Source organism: Megalops cyprinoides, chromosome 8 (assembly GCF_013368585.1).
Source record: "Megalops cyprinoides isolate fMegCyp1 chromosome 8, fMegCyp1.pri, whole genome shotgun sequence".
Taxonomy (NCBI): domain Eukaryota; kingdom Metazoa; phylum Chordata; class Actinopteri; order Elopiformes; family Megalopidae; genus Megalops; species Megalops cyprinoides.
Window position 1 is genome coordinate 33,776,792 of NC_050590.1, and position 22,497 is coordinate 33,799,288.

General features: G+C 44.7%; 1 protein-coding gene across 1 annotated transcript in view; it reads right to left on the reverse strand.

Annotated features, from left to right (window-relative positions):
- Positions 1-1,362: 1,362 nt before the first annotated feature.
- The window catches only part of kcnq1.1 (potassium voltage-gated channel, KQT-like subfamily, member 1.1), an 86,850-nt gene continuing 65,715 nt past the window's right edge, over positions 1,363-22,497 (reverse strand). The window contains exon 18 of the mRNA XM_036534913.1: positions 1,363-1,820. Within this exon, the coding sequence (XP_036390806.1) occupies positions 1,599-1,820 (222 nt within the window). The 3' untranslated portion in view covers positions 1,363-1,598. The remainder of the gene's footprint in view (positions 1,821-22,497) is intronic.

Below are 22,497 nucleotides of genomic sequence, written 5' to 3' on the forward strand. Positions count from 1 at the left end.
AGTTTTGTTACGCCTTTGGCGTGAGCACAGCGCTGTGTAACTAGTTACATGAATGACTGAAAGAACTGACTGAAAGAACAGAGGGATGACTACCTACTCAATGCTCCCACCTGTCCAAATGCACAAAAACATCTACAATCATGCATGTACAGAAGTGCACACACATACACACACACACCTGTAGTCCTGCATGCAGGTGCACACATACTCATAGTCACGCGTGCATGATTGACACTGCCCTGACTCATTGTGTGTTTGTTCCTGGAAACAGTATGGAGCAGATCTGGCCTGAGGGAGCTTCGAGTCTTCAGACAAGTTGCTGGCCTTGACTCACACATTATGGGCATGTCTGGGCATGCCCTGGTGCATGAGGAACCCAACGACCCCGCTGTCAAGCCAGCAAGAGCGAATGTGTGGACTGCAGCAAGGAAACAGTGTTGTGTAGGCTGTGTGAGTATGAGTGTGTGAGTGAGCTTGCACACGTGACTTTGTGTGTGTGTGAGAGAGAGAGAGAGAGAAAGAGAAAGAGAGAGAGAGAGAGAGCCTGAGTCAGTCTTTGTGCCAATAGGAAACAAAGCGTTTATACTCACCTGTGAGTGAGTGAGCACACATGTGTGAGTTTGTGTATGTGTGTGGGTGAGTGAGTGAGATGGAGATGGAGATAGAGACAGAGAGAAATCTCCCTCTCTCCTGTCATAGACACTCCCCCTGTGTCCGGCCGGGGTGTGGATTGTGAGGCTGCTCCCTGCACTTGCGCATCCCCATGCTGGTATGAGCAGTCAGGGTAGATGCAGACCACTGCAGAGTTCTTGCAGTATGCATGTGAATGTGCTGAGAGGATTGTATTCTGCACTTACTTTCTAATGGATGATGATTATATAAAATTGATGAACATCTGATGGAAGCCCTTCAATGTAAAAGAAATAATAAAAAACTAGACAAAAACTTGCATAAGACTGGAAATTGGCAAAAGCTGGCCTTGTTAACTTAGACATGGGTTTCCCATTCTACAGCAGATCTTCATTGATAGTGGTATTTAAAATAATTATAATCTAAAAGTGGAATTTGAAATAATTATACAAGTCATAGCATTTACAAATATAACTTTTGTAAAAAAAATTAAATGCACATATAAATACCTCAATCATTTAAGTTGTAATATACATTGTACATGCTATAATGTTTGATGATGAAGTTAGGTACCATTTATCCTGGGCTTGCCTGTGTGTGTGCATGTGTGTGTTTCTGTGTACATATCTTTGAGACTGTGCCCCCTGTGTCTCAGTGTCTTTGTGAATCTCTGCATGTCTATGTGTATGTGCCCACATTTGTAAATGTGAGTGCAAGTGTGTATAAGTGTGTGCATGTTTGGGAATGTGTGTTTCAGTGTGTGCATGCATGTGCTTGTGGTTGCATGGTGACAGAAGGAGTGGACAGCTTGCAACAGTAGGTACTCCTTGTGTGTTTGTGTTAGGAATGCAGGCACACATTGTGTAGAGTGATTATGGCTCAGTGTTTGGAGTTGCAGGTATGTACAGTCCAGTACAGTACAGGGGAACTGTGTTTAGAATAATGGGGAGCGCGGTGCTTTTGCTGGCTCAAGAGCTCTCATCCTGGGAGAAGGCAGGAGTGGGGATGGCCAGCTGCTCGTAGGTGGGCAGGCTGCTGTGGCTGGCAAAGAATCCTGCTGCGTGTGAGGCCCCACCCTGTCCTGTGGGTCCACCCCCCACCTGCCCTGCCTGTCCAGGCTGCCCCGCCCGAGCCAGCAAGAGGTTGACGGCATCTGCAATACGGTTGAGGGTGTGGTCCATCTGTGTGATCTGCGGAGGAAATGGGTGCACATCAGCGTTATTCGCTTTCACTGTATCCCCGGAGCAGATTCACACTGACCGCTAATGCCGTGGCTCTATCATTTCCACTTATGCTCTTACAGTGAGCTACAATGTTCAAGATGTCCAGATGCCTTTTGAGTCAGTTCAGGTTCATCTGTGAACCAAAAACTTTCTTTATGATAAAATAAATTTTTGTATGAATGTGCTACCTCAGTTCAAAAAGGGATTTTAATCTCAGTGGGGTTATGATAAAATAAAGCACAAGTAACTAACTAGCTAAATGGTATCGGTGGACGAGCCTCCAATTTGCAGTCTATTGATGTGTGCCATTCCAGCAAAACCTGAATCTAGCAGCCTGACAAGTAGTGCCAGGGAGCAGTGCCGGGTAGATGTGCTATCATCCAAAGGTGGCAATGACGTAAAGAATGTTCTGCCCTCTATGGTTGAGGTTTTTGGGGCGAGTATTTGTGGGCATGCTGTTGACATTGAGCTTGGAGTGTGGTGTGTTTGTGATGGGTGGTGGGAGGGGGGGTCTTGTTGTTTTTAGTAGCTGCAGGCTGAACCCCCTCCCATCACACCCTCTCTGCTCTCCCTCCTATGAGCCATTGCTCAAGGAAAACTGTCGGAGCTCCTCCACACACGTAGCCCTCCTAAATCAGAAACTCTGCAGCAGGAGGAGCAGAGAGAGAGAGCGAGAGAGAGAATGAAAGCAAGAGATAGAAAAGTGAGTAGAGTGAGAAGGAGAATCAGCAGATAGAGATAGAAAAGTGAGTAGAGTGAGAAAGAGACAATCAGCAGATTGAATCCAAAAGTAACACCTTTTCCATTCCCTCAATTGTGAATGATATTACTGTTTTAATTCACTTCTGTTAGAGCATAGACACACACTCAAAATGTAGACAGTTTACAAATGTAAAATCTTACATAGCCTAAGAGAAGTGGAATCCTTTACAATAAAAACAAAACAACTCGTCCGATATACACACATCTCAGTTGCTTTACAGAAATGCTTCATGTAATGTAAAAACAATCTAGACTCACTGATTATTCATCAAACAGGAATGATTCCTTATCCAAAACAAGAACTTCAAACAAAATGCAAACAAATGCAAAAGTAAGAAAAACAAACAAAAAAGACCAAAAAACCCCACAACCCAAGGAAACTGGAAACCCATCCGTGCTGTTATCTCCGGAGGCTATTTTCAGGACATCGTTAAGGAGGGAATGATTGCTTTTCATGAGGGACAGCACGGCGATATCTGACCATTGTGATGAAATTTAAGTTGATCACCTGGGCTCCATGGGGGAGGGGGGGGGGGGGGTCAACTAATCTAATCTGTGCCCCACTCAAACTGCCAAACTGCTGCAGTAGGCCATTTCTCACTCTCCCTTCAGATGCAGGACAAACAATTAGCACAACACTTTCATCCACCCACGTCACATCTGTGATTTCATCTCCCATCAATGCCAGGGCTTGTTTCATGTGGGCCCCTATTAGCCTTGTTCTTCTCCCTCCATTTTCTTTTGAACGGAATGGCAACAGGCTGAACATGAAAAGGCCAAAGCCGCCACAAATGTTTGCTGTGTAAAAGCAGGGCTAATTGCACCCAAATGATCTTTATTGAGTCTGCTTTTTAAATCACATCAAGACGACATTTATGAACAATAAACACTGCTTTTGTTGGTTGTCCTCATTCACATTACAGGGAAATGTGATGTCTGCAGTGTGTGTGTGTGTTTGCACATATGGATATGCACAGTCCTATGTGTCTCTGTTGATGTTGGTGTCTATATTTTTGTGTTCACTTACATGCATGTCTGTGCGGTCATGTGAGTGTCTAAATACACACACACCTACATGTCTGTAGGTGTGTGTGTATTTTGGGTGCTGACGTACTACACAGAGACATATAAAACCCGCACAGATGTTGTTGTCAGTCTTTCTGCTGCCTCCACTGGATATGTTTAAAGAGTGTGGCATAAAATAAGATGCACTACCAAAGACACGTGAACCAGATCACAAAGATAGGGCAGGGTTTGTCTCGTATGATCCACATGTGGAAGGCCATTTAGGTCCACACAGTCTGACATGATCCTCTGACATGAAGGTCCTCAGCCCAGGCCGATTCCAGGTCAAAAGTATTACCCTCATTATGACTTTTATTCATTACTTTTGTTGATTTGGCTTTTCTCCTAAGACAAACCTCATTTCCACATATCACTGATACTGCTGGCTTTTGAGTGAATAAATTTAAGGTAACAGTGCTACAAGAACACCCTTCCAAGGATTTGAAATAAGCCTTACCGAACGCCCAAGAGCCTCCCTTAATTAAATTGGCAAATGCAGGTTTTTAACAAACTACTCAGTGTTGTGCTTTAACATGTACCAGTGATAAAATGATTGCTGAATTCTTATGTATGTGTTAATTAAACAATATTTTGTGTAATTTATCATTGCCATGAAATCCCTGCATGACACTGCTGGTAGTATTGTGCTACACTGCACAACAATCTTCTGAAAGCACCACTGTCAGTTCTGTGCTGTACTGCAATACAGCCTTTTGAAAGCACTGCTGATGTTGGCTGAAGCTGAATAAGAGGTCTCTCTCTGCACATGTCTCTCTGAGTATGTACATGCATTTGCATGTGACTGTGAGAGTGTCTGTGGTGTGTCTCTTCATGATTATGTGTGATCTGTGTATGTGGAGTATGAGCATGTCTCTGAATATGAATGTATCTGTGGCATGTGTATCTGTCTCTCTATTTGACTGTGTCTCTGTGCCTGTGTGTTTCTTTTCGCTGTGTGTGTGCATATGTGTGTGTGTGTGTGTGTGTGCGTGTGTGTGTGTATGTGTGTGCCTGTTGGCCCGCAGCCCTGTCTCTCTTAGTCACCATTTATCATCACCAGAGGGGAAAAAAGCCTTCTTGGACCAGTGCCACTGCAAACAGTGATATCCACCCTGCTCTCATTGCCTTCTGCAGCACTGTTACAATCTACTGCACTTTTGGCATTAGTCCTGAGTCACACACACTAGCACACACATGCGGACACATTCAGAAATAAACATACACACACGTACACCACAGACACACACAATCTAATGCGCACACACACACACAGACACACACACACACACACACATACTCTCTGACTCAGAGGTCACACATAAGGGCTTGGAGGAGCTTAGTGATTATAGTGATATAAATTCAGGGCCTGGGCCTGGCCCAAGCCTGAAGCTGAGCTCTGGGAGAAACTCACTGCCGCAGAACCAGCTCGCTGCGCAAATGCTCCCGGGGAAACAAATGGAGGATTGTCTTGCTCTGAGCTTGTGCACTGAGATCAAAATAACACTGGTTGCCCAGCTGTAAGCCTGAGGGTGTTTAACCCGCACTACTTCCCCTCACAGCTGAACTGGAGTGGCTTCAGGCCTGCTCCTCTTTTGTGTTTGGGTACCAGAGATTCCACAGGGCTCGTGCCAGCCTAGGACAAAGGTGGAGTCAGTGGAGGCAGGACACATATCTTTAGGGCCTAGCAGCAGCCCTGCCCACAATGCACTGCTTCGATGGTAGTTTACAGGCTGTTAATGGCATGTAGTAAACACAGTGTAAACACATCTGTTCACACTGAGTTATGAGAAGATAAAGGGTTAAATTAGGGTTGTAAAAAAACAGGCAACCAATTGCTGTAAAAGTCAGGTATTATCACATTGATAACACTGACATCCAGAGCAACAAACAAGCCACTTAAAGGACAAGCTGCTTCCAAATGTATGTGTGTGACATGCGTTTTGAAAGCTCATTTCTATGGAATATGTCAGCAGGCATAATTGAATGACACACACACAAGTCCAGCATTCATGGGTTGCCATATTCCCAATATATTGTACACAACAAGATCCCCGTGTCCACATACAAACACAAACCAAAAGAGAACTATTCTGATGAATTAAGAGGAACTGTTGCCTTATGTGTTAAGTCAGTGTTATCCTTTCTATCATTATTTTCCAGGAGTCACTCAAATGCCTTTTCCCAGTGTTAGGGAATAATTTTCCATTTTTTCACCAACTGGCCTGGGTTTTTTGGTTTCTGTAAAATGCACTATGCTATATGTACAGGACTTTGTGACAAACCTTGATTGTAAAAATACGCTATAACAAAGAACATCTGATTGATAGATTAAAAAACAAGGCTCACATCGTACTGTGTGAAAGCATTGCTACTCTGAGAGGGACTGGCTAGTTCACTCTGACCCAGCTGAACACTCGCTGTTTGGTTGACTGCATGGATCACTGCCAGTTATACCTGTGACAAGAGTCTCTGTCTTTTCCTTCTAAGAGTCTTTGGCAGGTGACAATGTGCATGGCTCCCCGCAATCAATCCACTGTTACGCCCCTCATTAGATGAGTGTTTCCCCACCCTGGGAGACAGGTGTTGTGGGGGCGGGGCAAGGTGGGGAGGGGGAAGGAGGGGTGTTCAGGGCTTAGTGGATTGGGCCTGCCCAAAACTGAATGGCGGACCTCATGTCTGCTTATCTGAGCCCAGTCACATGGCCTCTGTCCTGAGAATCTGTTGCCTCAAGGGGAGTGCTGATGAGCAGTAACTAGGGGCTCAATTCCCAGTCTGGGGCTCTCAGCTGGGCCCTGGAGTATCACGCGGCACTTGACCACCTCATTAACTGCTGCGGAGAAAGTGCCAGCCAGCTGCTTATGGATTTCTGGTAAGAAACACTGCACCAGGTGATTGAGGGAATGATCTACAGCAAGGATTAACCTCAAATTGATTACCAGCACAAGGGTTTAGTTACAGAAACAGAAGGCTGGGGCCACGTTTTAACCCTTCCCCTGATCCACCCTCCCCTTCACACATACGAACACATGTATACTTGTGCACGCACACACTCATGCACACATGCTCATGCACTCAGGTACAAACACGCACACAAACACTCATGCATACCAATGTGTGCATGTGTGCGCTCATGTGCCCACACACTGTCTCTCACACATACACACACACACACACACATACATACACACAAACACATGCGCACTCACATACTTCATACTCAATATTATTACCTGCAGGAAGGAGGACAATTCAGGAATTTGCACCTGTTCCCTGATCTTACTATTTTGGTTTTAGCTTTTTCTTCGTCTCAGGACGTGGCTATGACTGAGTGATCATGCACACTTTTGTTGTGGCTTGTGTGTAGAGCCATGTAGCCAGAGAGGGGTGGAGGGCACCTCATACTTTACTCTGTGTAGGTCGCATGTTCTGTGTGTAGAATAATATTTCAACTGTTTTTTTTTGGACACCTGTGAATTGTCATAAAACTCTTGGACTGGCCTATTGCCTGTTGAGTTGATTCAAATTGCTGTGTGAGTGCTCGCTTGACTACTGTATTCATTTCAGTACAGCACTTTTAATCCAGCACCGTTAAGCCATGTTTAAGGAATCCCGCTTATATACAGAGAATCAAACTCTAGGTCAGACACAGCTGCTGTACTTGCCCTAAGATGCACTGATACACATTCAGCTGTGTAAATGAATAACATCTAAGATGCTATGTTTCCAAGAAGCCCTGGACAAGGACTCCGATGAATAAATGCATGGTGTGAAATTCTTTCAGAGGGCATCGTCTGTTCTGTGGGATGCAGCTAAGTGAGCCTCCACATCTAAACCCGCATCCACTGCTCTCTCGCGCACTTTCTCTCTTAACTCTGACTCTGTGAGGGAGAGCTAGTCAGAGCCTGATTAGGCTGGTTTCCATTCAGAAGCCCAGGGGCTGTTTTTGCCAAATGCCAAAAGCCAAAAAAGAGAGGAGTAATGTGTGTGTGTCTGTCGGAGGGGTTTGGGGTAGAACAATAGATATTTGTTCTGCAATATATTACTTTACAGTTTGTGGTCCTTAAAGAGGCAGCAGTCTGGTTTCCTGATGAAAATGTGCAGAGTGAATGACAGGGAACCAGGCGGGGGGGGGGGGGAGGCTCTGAAGGTATGCATGCTGCTCTTCACTGCAGAACTGCATGATCACTGCTCACTGCGACCGCAACAAGACTGTTGGTGGTAGCATTCTGCATATGTCATCACATTAGAAAAGTTGGGAGGATCCAAGCTGCAGCCCCCCCCCCACACACACACACACACACACACACCAACTCACTCTGCAGGAAGTGGCTTCCATTCTAATGGATGGAATCGCGCACCCCAGGTCCAAACACTCCCCACCCCACCCATTGTGCCATGCTCTGGTCCCACCACAGGACTGCTGTTGTCCCAGGGCACAGGAAACTCGGACCTGCTGGTCTGGTGGTTCCCACTTAATTTCATTATTATATTACTGTTTAAAATGAGATTTCACAGGTCACTGGCTAACAATGGGCTGCAGCTGGGGAAGTAATCACTGATATACCTCCTGATTCACACACACACACACACACACACACACAGAGTCTCTCATGGCTATCAATGTCCTCTCCTACATGGCAGAATTCAGAGTGGGGAAAGTAGGGTACAATGTGCTGTGGTATGGTGCAATTTGGGGATGCCAGCTCATCTGGATTAATGGCAGCCACATTCCTCAGTGTTTTGCCTGCGCTGCTTTATTTTCACAGGGATTCCTGGCATCGCTGTTTCCCAGCTCCACACAAACAACCCACAGTACACATACACACACACATGCATAAACACACACACACACACATACACACACATAAAAAGCAATCTACAGTGATGATAATTTAGCTTTAGTTGTTAGTTGTGGGGCTGTGGGGCTTATCTCTGGTCCCTTACTAAACTGCAGTATAAACTCTGCTCCACTTACTGGAATTGCCACAATTACCCCAATCTTGCAAAGCTTCATCATGTTAACTGGCTAATTTAAGAACACCAGCAACCAGTCGATGGGCCCCTGGAGTCTGCACCCCTCTCTGTGTAATATGTAAGGACCAGTGGCAGCTGGTATGCTGGAAACAGGGGAGGCTGAAACATTACCTTTAAATCTATCATTACTTTCAACCTGTTCCCCTTTATCCTTCTTGATTAACAATAAAACACATAATTCACAGAATAATTGACACCAATGCGTAAATAGAGTAAATGATTATGCTCGTGAAACAGCGCAGATTGTCTGTAGTTTGTGCGCTATTGCGAAAGCTACAGCATGAGGTTGTTTTATTAAGAAGGATGGCAATTTCAACAATTAAGTGGCAAATAATCCCAAAGCTTTGTCTTAAATGTGTCTCATTATAGCTTTCTTGTGTTACAAAATTCAAATTACAAATTGGAGCTAAATTTAGTTAAATCAATTTAAATTACTGAGAATAAACTTTTAGGTTAGGTTGAGTGCAATGAACAATAACATTTAGAACACAGACCTCATATAAGCTGTGATGTGTCATGGGCATTTAATGTAATTTAAATCGATAAATGCCATCCTTGTTAAATAAATCTCATGTTGTAGCTTTCACAAGCACACAAACTACAGACAATCAGCGCTGTTTCGCGAGCATAAGCATTTACTCCATTTACGCGTTTGGTGTCAATTATTCTGTGAATTATGTGTTTTATTGTAAATCAAGGAGGATAAAGGGGAACAGGTTGAAAGTAATGATAGATTTAAAGGTAATGTTTCAGCCTCCCCTGTTTCCAGCGTACCAGCTGCCACTGGTAAGGACTAGGATTCACACTCCTGTCTCTTTGTAGGTGCAACATGTACTTCTACTACTGCCCCAACAACTACTATTACTGACTAATACAAACACCCTTATAACTACTGCTGCTACAACTGCTACTACTACAAGTAAAAATGTGGAAGAAAAGTAACTACTACTACTCCTTCTATTACATCTACCATGTAATACCACTACTTCTTCCACAACACCAACAACCAACTATATCACAACTATAGCTGCTCTCACTGCTACTGCCAAAAGGTCTACTACAGTAACAGCAACTATGGAGACTACTACTAGTAAGACTACTACTGTTACTACTAATAATATTTAAGCTTCTAGTATAGTATTATTTATACTACAAATGCAACTACTGCTGCTACTGTTGTTGCTATTATTACCATGATTATTGTAACTAGGGCAACTATAGTTACTGTGTGTGTGTGTGTGTGGTTCACACAACAATGAGAATGTTGTTGCAGAACCCCATGCCATCCTCCTGCCCTGCCCTACCCCACCCATGAAAGCCCCACACTCGTTGCCTCAAGTGAACCACCCTTTCCACTGTTTTTTCCACAAGCCCTGGCTATTTAAGTCCACCATCAAAAAGGCTCCTGTCGTCTCCCTGAGAATCCCCACCAAACACCCCCCCCCTTTATTTTAAGGAGTGGGATGATTAAATAACAGGCTGGGCAGGCTGTCCTGGCAGACAGGGGCCACAGAGTGCCTGTTGTCACGTGGGGGAAGGGGGCGGGTCGGTGGGTGGGTTGAGGGGGACGGCAGCCGTGGCACACCACAGCATCGCCCCACTGGCTGTCCTCCATTCGCTCCCACTTTTCTTTCCATTACGAAATGACACGAAAATAAACTCCCCCCCCTCTTCTCCTTTTTCCATCGGCCGAGGCCAGATGTAGGTCTGGCATCCAAACTATTTCACCTCATTCCTGCGCCCCTGCTGTTACCCCAGAGCACCCCAGAGAGCAAGGATCACGAAACAACCTTCCTTTCTCTTGTTTTTTTTCTCATATATCCTCTTGGGGCTTTGTCACTGTCAGTGTTCCCCTGGGACACATAAAGAAAAACACCTCCCTACTCATAAATGGTGAACTGCCTAATCTCCCTGTTGCACCGTGGCATGTATCAAAGCTTCTCAGTGCTGAGATGAGGTGGACAAAAACAATGAGTTGTCAAAAAGGAACAGCTTGTCACATCGAGTTGTGTGCACATGTGCTATTTTGTATCTATATCGCTGACTGGTGTTGGGGCCCCAGTCACCCTTGTTTACTGTTGCAGAGCGGTCCAACTGTTGGTTGTGCATTCTGTCACTTCTCTTCCTTTTTTGTTGTTTCCATCTTGTCCTTATTATTTTCATTATTTTCATTTCATGTGTTTATTCCTTCATGCAAGTTCATGGCTTCCTCTCCCCATCCCAAACATCCCATAGGGATTTGTTCTGGCCATTTCTCCTGTGAGCATAGGCAGAGCGACCTTTTCACCCCTGCAGATCTATATGTTTGAGGGTCCAGGGAAACGCCTAACCTCATCTCTCCCTAAATGCCTTTATCTCTGTCTTCTTCTCTGTCTTTATTTTTCTCTTTCTCCATCTCTCCCAATCCTTTATCTCTCTCTCTCTTTCTCCACCCATCTTCAATTTCTACATCTCTCACTCTTTCTCCATCCTTCTTTCTTTCTTCCTCCCCATCTCCTTCCTTATCTTGCCCTCCTTCCCCATCTCCCCAGGCTTTGCTCTGGCTCTGTGGAATCTGCTGGCTGCAACTCGCTGCTGTCTGCAAACGCTTTGGCCAAAACAATGGAAAAAACGGTCCTGAAGCAGTTGCAGGTTTGCATCCAAAAAGGCTTCACTTAACATCTCGCACTGACCACAAATATTCCGCTGTTTGCTGGTGCTGCAGGAACGGCTCCGTACTGCGTGCACATGCAAGCTCTGGGCATATTGTTTCTGTTAACTATTTATCACCTGCTCCTCAGACAGGTATCCACAAAGGCATCTTTGTCTGTGGTAAAATTTAATAAGCTTGGATATCTAGCTGGCGCAGTGTTAATGCAAACTCATGCAGTATATACACAGAAACAATGTTCACACTTACTTAAAACATTGCAGTCCATCGTATGTTGGTGGTTTAGCATGCAGATGCAGAGACACACACATACATGTGCACACGCAGTCATACACATGTCCCCTCACACACAAACACACACATACACAAACACACCCATGCATGTGTGGGCTCACACACAGATACACATACAGACTAAAGTTTGGAGCAGACCACCCAAGAAGGATCAACCCCACTGAAATGAATGAAAGTTCCTCCTCCTGCCAGCTGTTTAAAGTCCAGCCAAGGCAGTCAGTCTTTTGCTATTGGACTGATGGGAAGGAACGTCAGTACCTGACTGCAATGGGACAGGGCTGCAGAAACAAGCAAAAAAGTCTGTCCCACAATGTATTGCTTCACAACAAAGCTCACTGGGTATGTGCATCAGGTACCCTCTATCAGGTGATGTCCTACCTCTCTGTAACCCCACCCCTCAACCCCCAACCCCCTTTGCCCTGCCTCACCCTGCCCCATATTTGATGGGATTCCTCTTCTGTTTGACCAACCCACTCCATATCCCTAAAGACAAAAGCAATATTCATACCCTCAAATTTATTCCCAATTATGATTATGCCACACATGGCCAATATGACATGGTGGGAACTAATGTGGAGGGAAGTACGTAGAATAAGTTGCAAAAGTTCATTCTATCTACCCTGCTTTTCTACAGTGAGGACAAAGTTTCTCTTGTAAAGTTCACATCTAGTTAACTTTTTTACTGGACCATGAGTACATTTAGCTCTGGATCTTTGGGTAAAAAAACAAATGTACACTCTCACTTGCTTACGCGCACACAATCACTTTCACACACTTGGACAAAGGGAAGCAAAAAACGTAGAAAAACACAACAAAAGTAAACCGTTTCCCTGCTTGTACAAAACAATGAGTGGCCACACAATGGACATTCCAGCTTGTGTGATTTCAGCCATGAATATTTCCTGCTCTCGAAGTCCTTGTCTTCCTCCACCACCTACCCTCCCCACCCCACGGCCCACCAGGGTACAGCATACGAGTCACCCTCTCCTGCCTCATTTTCACATTCCTCACCCCCCAGCTAACAATCTGAATGTACCAAAGCCAAAAAAATCCTATTCTGTGTAAGTAAAAGGTCAACAGAAAGCATTGTTTGCCGAGTGTTCCTACAGCAGTCGGTGGAATTAGTCAGACATAAATGCTATGCCCCCTGGTCCTTCAGTCTAGCTCATGTGGTAGGACATTGGCAGACATTACTGGACATTACCAGATATTGCCAGACATTACTGCGAAATGCCAAACATTACTGGACATTGCCAAATGTTATTGAATATTGGCACGGTTTACCAGATGTTACTGTGTTATAAGGATGGGGTGCTGGTGGGAGTGTCCAGGGTAAACCTGGTGGTAATCTCTGCTTCTTCTCCAGATTATTCACTTCTTGGGGTGTTTGGTGGAGACACAGGGTCCCAGAGGGGCTGCCATTGCTGGGTGAGGTTACATCAGTCCACATTACTGCAGCAGCACCACTTTCATCCCCTTGCCATACTTGATGGATCATTACCATCAACTTCCTGACCCAGAACATTGTGTATCATTCAGGCAGCAGGCAAAAGTGCTCCCTGTCTCCTCACATGCACACAGGCACACATACACAGAAATGCATGTACAAACACATATGTACTCACACACATGCAGGAATACATATACGCATGTATGCAAACACAATGTATGCCCCTGCTTGCACACACACGCATATACACAGAAACACATGAACACAAACATAAGCACACACACACACACATTACACAGACACACACATAAATACATGCACACATACACTTGCACACACATGCTTGTGCGTGGGGGCAGAAATACATACATGTGCACATGAACATGCATGCATACAGAAATGGAGGAATGTATGCATACAGACACACACACACACACACACCTGAATCACACCACAAACATATATAAGCATATATCATCCCCATCTGACAAAGAAGTGTTGGTAAATGAATGAAAGGTGAAGGACAGTAAGTAAATGTAGTGGAGGTTAGCAGCAGTGCTGTGCCCCCTGAGAGGTGCCCTGCTGGACCGGAGGAGGGGGGGGGGGAGGTGGAGGCTTGAGATTCAGAAGACACCTTGCCAGGCCCTGACTCCACGGGGTACAGGCCTGAGCTCTCCACAATTGGCCAGGACAGGAACACTCACCCTGCTATAAACAGCCCAGTGGACGCCACAGCATGCTATGTATAGCAGTGAAGGCTAACCACAGTGAGTGCCTGGGGTTTGGCTGAGAGAAGCCACTCACGCACCCTCTCCATTTTTCTTTCTTTTTTCCTGCCCCTCACACAAGCACACAGAAACGCATGGGCACACTCCATCACACTTTTTTCACTTGGCTATTCTTGACACTGCTCTAAAAATGGCCACTTTCACTGCGGGGGCTGGAACAAGTAAGCTTCCCTTGTTGGAAAAAACATGCAGAGTTAAAGTTTCTGTCTGTGGAGGAAGCCCCTCATCTTTCATTTATTTCCAGATGCTGCAAAAGAGTAGTGAGGTCTGAACCCGTTTCCATGCCATCATCCAAGCTGATACTGTGTATTATAATTAGAGCAAATGACTAATCCCAGAGTTATGACGTGTCCCTGTGAGTCCCATAATGGCAGAGGTCCCAAACCACCCCCACTGAATACAGTCATGTTGTCCCAATGAGGGTCTTACTCACCTCCAAATCTGCCTTGCAACCTCACCCCACCACACACAATTACACACAATCCAGTATGGTGAGTCCCCCAAAAACACCTAAGAACTTTGCCCTACATGATAAATGCTGTGTATGCTTTTTAATGCAGTTGGATGACTCGGACGTGTCTGTTAACTCTCCCAAAATCTTTGTTTTAAGTGGAAGCAACAGCAAACAAAGGCCTGACAAGACTGTAAAGTCAAACAAGGAGCACTGAGGTTGTTTTCTTGAGTTCTGATAAGCCTTTCCTGTAAAGCTTTCATGCAAACACTATATTAGTAGCTGGCACAGTGCTGTATGTGGGTTCATTCAACAGGGCCTCCGCGTTCAGATTTTTTGCCCGGTTAAAAGAGAAGCTGAACTCTGTTACACTTGCCCCAACCCTCGTCACCCAACTCTAGCTTTACAATAGCTGCACAATTTCAGAGTTTAGCTTGACATTCATCACACCGGGTAGTTTCAGTTCTACCAGAGTAGAATTACAGCAGTGCTCGTGGATTAACAAATGGACCCTTGTCCAGATATTGCTTGCTTTATGTGGTTCTGGTACAAATGCACACTGCAAATACATCTAGATAACATGGTGTTCACCAGTAGCCTTACTACTAGGTAGGTGAGGATTCAAATGTTCATTAACCCTCTTCATTATTTAGTGAGAACTTGAATATTTGAAAGGAAGGGGACAATGGAAATTAACCATCCTTAATTACTGTGGTGGAGTGGGGGGTGTGGGAGGGGTTGCACAGATTCCCGATTACAGCAGTGTGAACTTATGGGGAGGGTGTTTAGGTCCAGCTCTTTAGCTGTTTGTTCCTGTTTACATCTGACACTGCCAGCCTCCTGTTAACCTCTAACACTGACAACTTCCTGTTTAACTCATCCTCCTGTCTTCACCCCCAGTGAACCCACCCATTCAGATGACATCAAATTGGCACAGAAACACAGCAGATGCACCCACCCCCACCGCTGCATGTAAACTGGCCATGTAAACATTTCCCACTCTATAGGGTCAGAGGTCATGCTCCCATTCATTGCCATGTTAACTGGCTGGTGCACCTGCACTAGGCTGCCATAGGGGTCATGTCACAGGTGTGTGGCATAGCGGATAAAGAAAGCCCTGAACTGACCCTGGATCAGTCCATTTGCTGATTGGACTGTCTGGACAATTCCACAAATTTTGAAAAGCAAGAAGTTCTGAGCTGCTTTTTGTGCAGGCAGTTTGCCTGACTGTTAACATGCAAACTGGGTGTACTCAGTGCCAGTGCTCCAGCCACGAATTTTCACTCAGCCTGACACATGTACGTCCAGACCTTAGTGCAGAGACACACATGTGGCTGGATCGTCTAATATTTATGTATTAGCATCTGTTATTTGCTGTACATATTCTTTGGAAAAAGGACAAGAAGATTTTGGTCTTCTCTTAAGAACCATTTTAAAATTCTAATTCCGTTTACTTTATTGTACAGATTTCTTGGTCCCTTCCCATTTATATTGTTCTGTTTTAAAGAGTAGGGAGGACATGGCTGATGTTCATTGGCAGCACTGGAAAACTCTGGTTATGCTAATGAAGTCAACTGGAATCCTTGAATCCATGATAGTTAAAGAGAAAGACTGAGAGACAAAGAGAAGAATGAAATACAGAGAGTTAGTGAGATGGAAAAACAGAGCAGGAGTGAGAGATGGGCAAAGGGAAAGAGAGAGGGAGGGACAGATAAATAATGATAAGGAGATGGAGAGAGGCAGAATGAGTGAGAGAGAGCACAGAAATCTGAGATAGGGAAGCCCCTGGGAATTGCTGTTATGTGTCTGGTTACACTAGGTTCTGCCCAGTTGCAGTGCAGAGAAAACAGCGAGTTTCCTAACAGTGGGCTGAGACATCCCTCGCAGTGAAGGTCATCTCCCTGGGGTGGGCATTGCTCTGGCCCAGCTGGTTGGCCAGCCCACAGCAGGTGCACCTCTTTAATGGCCATCCAGCCATGGCAGGGACCAAAGGGGGGGGGTGTGTCAACAGATCATGACCTGTATGTAGCCCAAATTCCCTCCAGACCCCCATCTCCATCTCTGGACAGAGTATGGGCAAAGAGAAATTAGGCTGCAGGTCCAAACAGAGAGATAGGTGTGTTGGGCACTGTATAGGGGTGGGGGTGTGAAAGGGCAGAAAGCTACGCTCCCAGTTGGGTGGCCATGACGATGTGGTCACATGGATCAGGCCCATTTTAGCATCAGAAGGTAAGTCTGACATGAGGAGAGGCATGTGTTTGAGTCTGGGTTGAGTGCAGCTCTACATTCCTACACTCCACAAAGCTGGCCACACCCCCATGCACCTGTACCTGTGCCTGTTTGTCTCTCTCATGATGAGTGTGTGTGTGTGTGTCTGTTTTTCTCTCTCCCTCTGAGTGTGTGTGTCCACTCATTTGCTTCTGTTTGTGAGCGTCTGTGCGACAATAAATACACGCCTACGCATGAGGGAGCATCTTAAGCAGACAAATGACATCATTTCTTCACTTCTCACCATTCAGAGATTGATCTGAGTCATTGTGAAGTACCCGTGAGTACAGATGTACACAGACTGCTTTGTTTGCACAGGGATTTAAGACACAAGTGGTGCATTAACAGGAGTGTTTAAAAAATTCCTTAGCTGTCTCCTTCTGTCTCTGTCACAGGGTAGACAAGTGTCTCTCAGCATCGACTGAGCCCTGTTTCTCTGTCAGCATGCACTGTAATTAGTGGATGTCAGTCAGTGGATGTTGTCTTTATTGTTCTCAGAGTGGAGCATGAGAGATGGTCAGGGTGTTTACCTCCCCATTGCAGGTGAGTGAGACGCAGTGGGCTCTCAGACCAGCTCCCGCTCCTCTCTTTGTTGTGTTCCCATACCACCCCTCCATAAAAAATTAAATTGTCTTTAATAGGGAGACAGCTAAATAGCACCTTCAGAACCCACTTGCAAGTATTAGCTAGGGCATGAGGCATTTGAATGTCAAGGCCTTGCAAATGGGCAGCTAATTTGTGCATGCTTAGAATATCTGGCCTTCACCTTTCCAGGGTTTCATTTTCTAATTCTCAATAATTTCTGGTTCAATTCCAGTGAGATTACTCCATGGCCCCTCAAGTTTCCAAATGATACACTTTAAATGCACAATGAACGTGTGACCATTTTTCACCGGGATGCCCAAGAGGGGCTTTCAATTCCCACCTGTGGTTGTGGGATAGGTTCCATCCTCCAATCAGTTTAGGAGACCCCCCCCCCCCCCCCCCCCAGTATTCATGGGCTAAACAATCCTGTAGAGGGGTTGAAGTAAGAAGGAGGTACAGCACAGACAAAACAAGCAGACGGATTTGCAGGCAGTTTCTGGTCCTGCTCAGGCTACTGCGGACAGCAGTGGGTATGGTTATGGAAGAGGGGGCACGGTGTTTATACAAACAGTACTTTTCATTCTTTCATTCTCAGACTGCATCAGAACAAATCTGCCAACACCAAACATTTCTGAACTTAATGTCCAGACTAACTGGCTTAAAGCCCATGACATTGTTTCTGAGCCACGATGAGAATGGTTGCCTTCGGGTCGTAGTTATGGCTAAAAGCACTTTAAGAAAGTGTATTTTTGTTAGTTTTATCCCAGTGGCCATGCTCATATTGAAAGAAGAAAGTGGAGCATTGTTTTTTTTTTTTGTTATGTGAATGTAGTGGTTTGCAAATGTTGTCCTATCGAATATACAGTGGCGTGAAAAGGTATTTTCCCCCTAACTAAATGTAATGTATTTTGTTTCTTAGGTGAAAATAGTTAACATACACCCATATCACCCCTGGAGAAACATAAATGCCCCCTTAAACCTAATACCAGGTTGGACCACCCTTAGTGGCAATACCTGCAACTAAATGTTTCCTACAATTTGATGAGCCTTGCACATCTCTGCGGAGGAATCTTGGCCCACTCTTCTTTGCAGAACTGCTTTAACTCTGACAGACTGGTGTGTCTTCCAGCATGAAATGCTCTTTTCAGGTCCTGCCACATAATTGCTATTGGATTGAAGTCAGGACTTTGACTCGGCCACTCCAAAACTTTAGTTTTCCTTCTTTTTTGCCATTCAGATGTGAGCTTCTGTGTTTTGTCCTGCTGCATCACCCAATTATGCTCACGTACAGATGGTCAGACATTCTCCTTAAGAATTGTCTGGTACATAGCAGAATTCATGCTTCCTTCGATGGCAAGTCGTCCAGGACCTGAGGCAGCAAAACATCCCCATACTGTCACACTGCCACCACCATGTTTCACTGTAGGTATGACGTTCTTATAGTGGAATGCTGTATTCATTTTATGCCAGACATAGGAAGATTTGTACCCTCCAAAAAGTTCCACTTGTGACTCAGCTGTCCATTCTTGTGGATCATCCAGGTGCTTTTTAGCAAATGTGAGATGAGCTTTGATGTTTTCTTGGTGAACAGTGGTTTCAACATTGCTATTCTTCCATGAAGCCCATTTTTGCACAGTCTCTTTCTTATTGTTGAGTCATGAACACTGACCTTAGCCTAGAGAGGTCTGCAGTTTTTTGAAAGTTTTTTCTAGGATCTTTTGAGACTTCCTGGATGAGGTGCTGCTGTGCCCTTGGAAACATTTTGGCAGGTTGGCCACTCCTGGGAATATTCACCACCACTCCAAGTCTTCTCCATTTGGAGATAATGACTTGCACTGTGGTTCGGCGGAGTTCAAGAACCTTAGAAAAGGGTTTGTAACCCTCACCAATTTTTTTTCCTCAGCTGTTCTGGAATTTCCTTTGAATGTGGCATTGTGTGCCTGTAGAAGCTTTGTGGTGACTACTTCTCTCTGATGGTAAGGTTCAAATTATATGCTGTTTAAACTCAACAAGGCTGGTTACCATCAAGCCTGGCTGTGTTCAGTCACCTGAATCTAATTGTCAACTAAAAATTTATTGATTTCTTTGTTTAAAAACTAAGGGGGAAATTACTTTTTCACAGGGGTGATATGGGTAATTGGTTACTTTTTTCTATTGAATGAATGAAATAATGATTTAAAAACTATGTTTTGTATTTTCTCAGGTTTTCATTGTCTAATATTAAATTTAATTTGATGATATGAAATCAGTAAGTGATAGAAATATGCAATAAAAGAGAAAATCAGGAAAGGGGCAAATACTTTTTTATGCCACTGTACAGTGAGTTTGAACATGACGACGAACAGACGAACATGTCTCCCATGTTACTCCATACACTTGAGCACAGACAATATTAGTGCCAGTCTTTGCTAAATCAATGAAAGTGTTCACTTTTACAATAAAAGCACAATTTATTGAAGTAATTTTGACTGCTGGAATCGCTAAACCATGTTTGTGAAGACTAATGTTTCCTTTATTGTGAATCAAATTTAAATGTTGATTGTGTCCTGGCCCTTAGTCTTACTTTAACTGCCTTAATATAAAAGCTGTGGACAGAATATCCTTGCTTGTGGACATCAAAGCCATTTGCAAAAAGATTCCCTCCAGGCAGGTTTCCAGCATGTCAGGTGACTACTGTGATGGCTCCGTACCGTGCCCGGGCACGGTACACTGAACCATGCCCAGGCCCGCTTGAAGAGGTGGGCTCGGGCACGGTACGCACCAGTGTGATTGCTAACCATGCCCGAGCACGGAACTCGAACATGACGTCAATGATGCGACTGTCACATTTAACAAATATGCCCGTTATAGCAACAGTTAGCTGGATATCTGTTAGTTACACGCCCAGTCATAGTAAATCATTTAAACCATCATTTGATTAGCTAGCTGACTTCCTTAAATATAACAAGATGGCTACCTCCAAAATTCGATTGGTAAGTTCTGTACATCTATACCTGAAAACAACTCTGTGGATCCCCACATTAGCTTGATTACTAGCAAACGAAATAAAACTAACCATACTTTACGTGGCGATGTAAGCATTGCTGTTGTCAGGGGCTTAGTCAGAGTATCACAAAGGAAGCAGCCAACCTGTTTAAGTAGCTAGTCTTCAACAATCGTTCACATAGGTAGCCTGTTAGCTAGCTAGCTATGTTTGTCAAATCTATCGCTAGATAGCTAACGTTAGCTCCCCAGCCAGTTAACATCAATTATGCAACGCTGCGATTTTAAGCTAATCATGCTGCACGTATAAGAAGATTTTTACGGAGCCAGCTGACGTTGAGGTAGGAATTTGGAGCTGCTCACTCGCAGACTACAATTCACGTTCATTAATAAGGTGAGAACCAGACCCGTTATTAACCCAAATATTCTCGCATGAATTGAAAAGTGTACTATCCAAGCAGTAATAGAAGATGCTTGTTGTTGTAATGATGACAGTAGGGCACACACAAGTAGTAGCCCTAACTGGTTAACATTAGCTAACATTATTGTGATTAGGCTACTGTAATCTGACACAAAATATTGCGTGGTCTGTCCCTCAGCATAATGACTGAAACGTCAACTGCCTCCGTAAAAATCTTCTTATACGTGCAACACGATTAACTGAAAATCGCTGCATTGCATAATCGATAAATCTATAAGGCATGTGATAGGGCCGTGTGTCGCCATGTCCAAAACAACTCCAAATAAGCCACAAAATAAGTACAATCATGAACTCCATTGCGCTGTGCGAGAGCGCTTTTCTTCAACACAAAAAGTATGCATCGTGATGATGTAAGCGTGCTCGGGCCCGGAATGTTAAGTGCAATGTGAGCGCAGGCCAGCGGGGGAGTGGGGAGGGGGGACATTCATGTTCGGGCACGGTACAAGGCAACTGGGCCTAGTGTGAGTATGCCCTAACTCTTAACAGGCCCACTGTCTGACAGATTCCCACTGTTACTAAAGTGTGATTTTCTCCAACACAAGGTGACAATGCTCTGAGTCTGGGTGGGGGCTTGAAATAACTTTTTTTGCAGCAACCAAAAAGCCAATAGAAACCATGCTGTAACATTAACATGCATTTCAACATACAATACACATAAACACAAGCACACACACACACACACACACAACTCTGGTAAATCTTAAATGGACTACTGTTCCTCCTTCATTCTCTCCCTCTCACCCACCTCTCTCTCTCTCACTCTGTCTCTCTCCCTCCAGTCTCCCTGTCTCACAGATAAGTCAGATTATGCTCCTGTAATATTGTAAGTTGTAATACTGTAAGTTGTGGGCAGGAGTCCACATCCCTAACCAAACAAAAAGGAGTGAGACCCCCCCACCTTGGAGCACAGTGTTCAAGCTCATGGCTAGCAGCTCAGAGCAGGACAGTGAGCCAGAATTACTCCCTGCTCCTGCTGATTGGGAGCACAGGGGTGTGCAGATAGCATCTTCAGCTATGCTGAAGCACTGGAGGATAAACCCCTCCACCCCCACCTCCCCCGCCCAGCTCCGGCCCATTGACGCAGGTAGAGATGCAGCCCAGCTTCACCACCTCACTGAGATATTGGCATCTGCACTCACACTGTTATTAAATGAATGAATGAATGAATGATTGAATAAATGAATAAGGAATGAAGAGGAGGGAGTGAGTGCTGTCCTGATCATATGTGCCCTCCCCCCACCTTTTTCTGTGCACTTCTGGGCTGACATATCCTGCCCCAGGCTCCCAGTTCCTGACCATTCCATGAGACACATTGCAATGCTGCTGTAACAGATCACCATGGGTGGAGTGGAGTATGTTCCTGTGATGCAAGGTAATGTTGCTCTGGATACCATGGTATGAAGTAATCCTGTAGGGTGTTTCTAGGCTCAGTGTGGGGGTCAGTATAATGTAAATACTTTGCTCTTATGGTTAATTGTCAGGTATTAGGTGTACATCAAAACAATGACTGCATGCTGACACTTGAACCGTGTTTTTCAGTGTGATGCTCAATCATTGTGTTATGTGCCATTCTTCATGTGGAGTCATGTTCCTCTTGCTCTTGTGATACACTTTTAATGCAACTTGTTAATTATAACATAGTGAGTCAGTCTGGACAAGTGTGACTGCCAAAGAGATGTGAAATAATAAGCAATGCCCATTGGATTCAGGCAAAAGGGCGGATCACAGTGACCTGATCAACCGGATCAACCGTGTCCTACCTCAATGACTACTGGCCTGTACCACTCACACCCATTGTGACAAAGTGCTTTGAGAGGCTGGTACTGAGGCACAT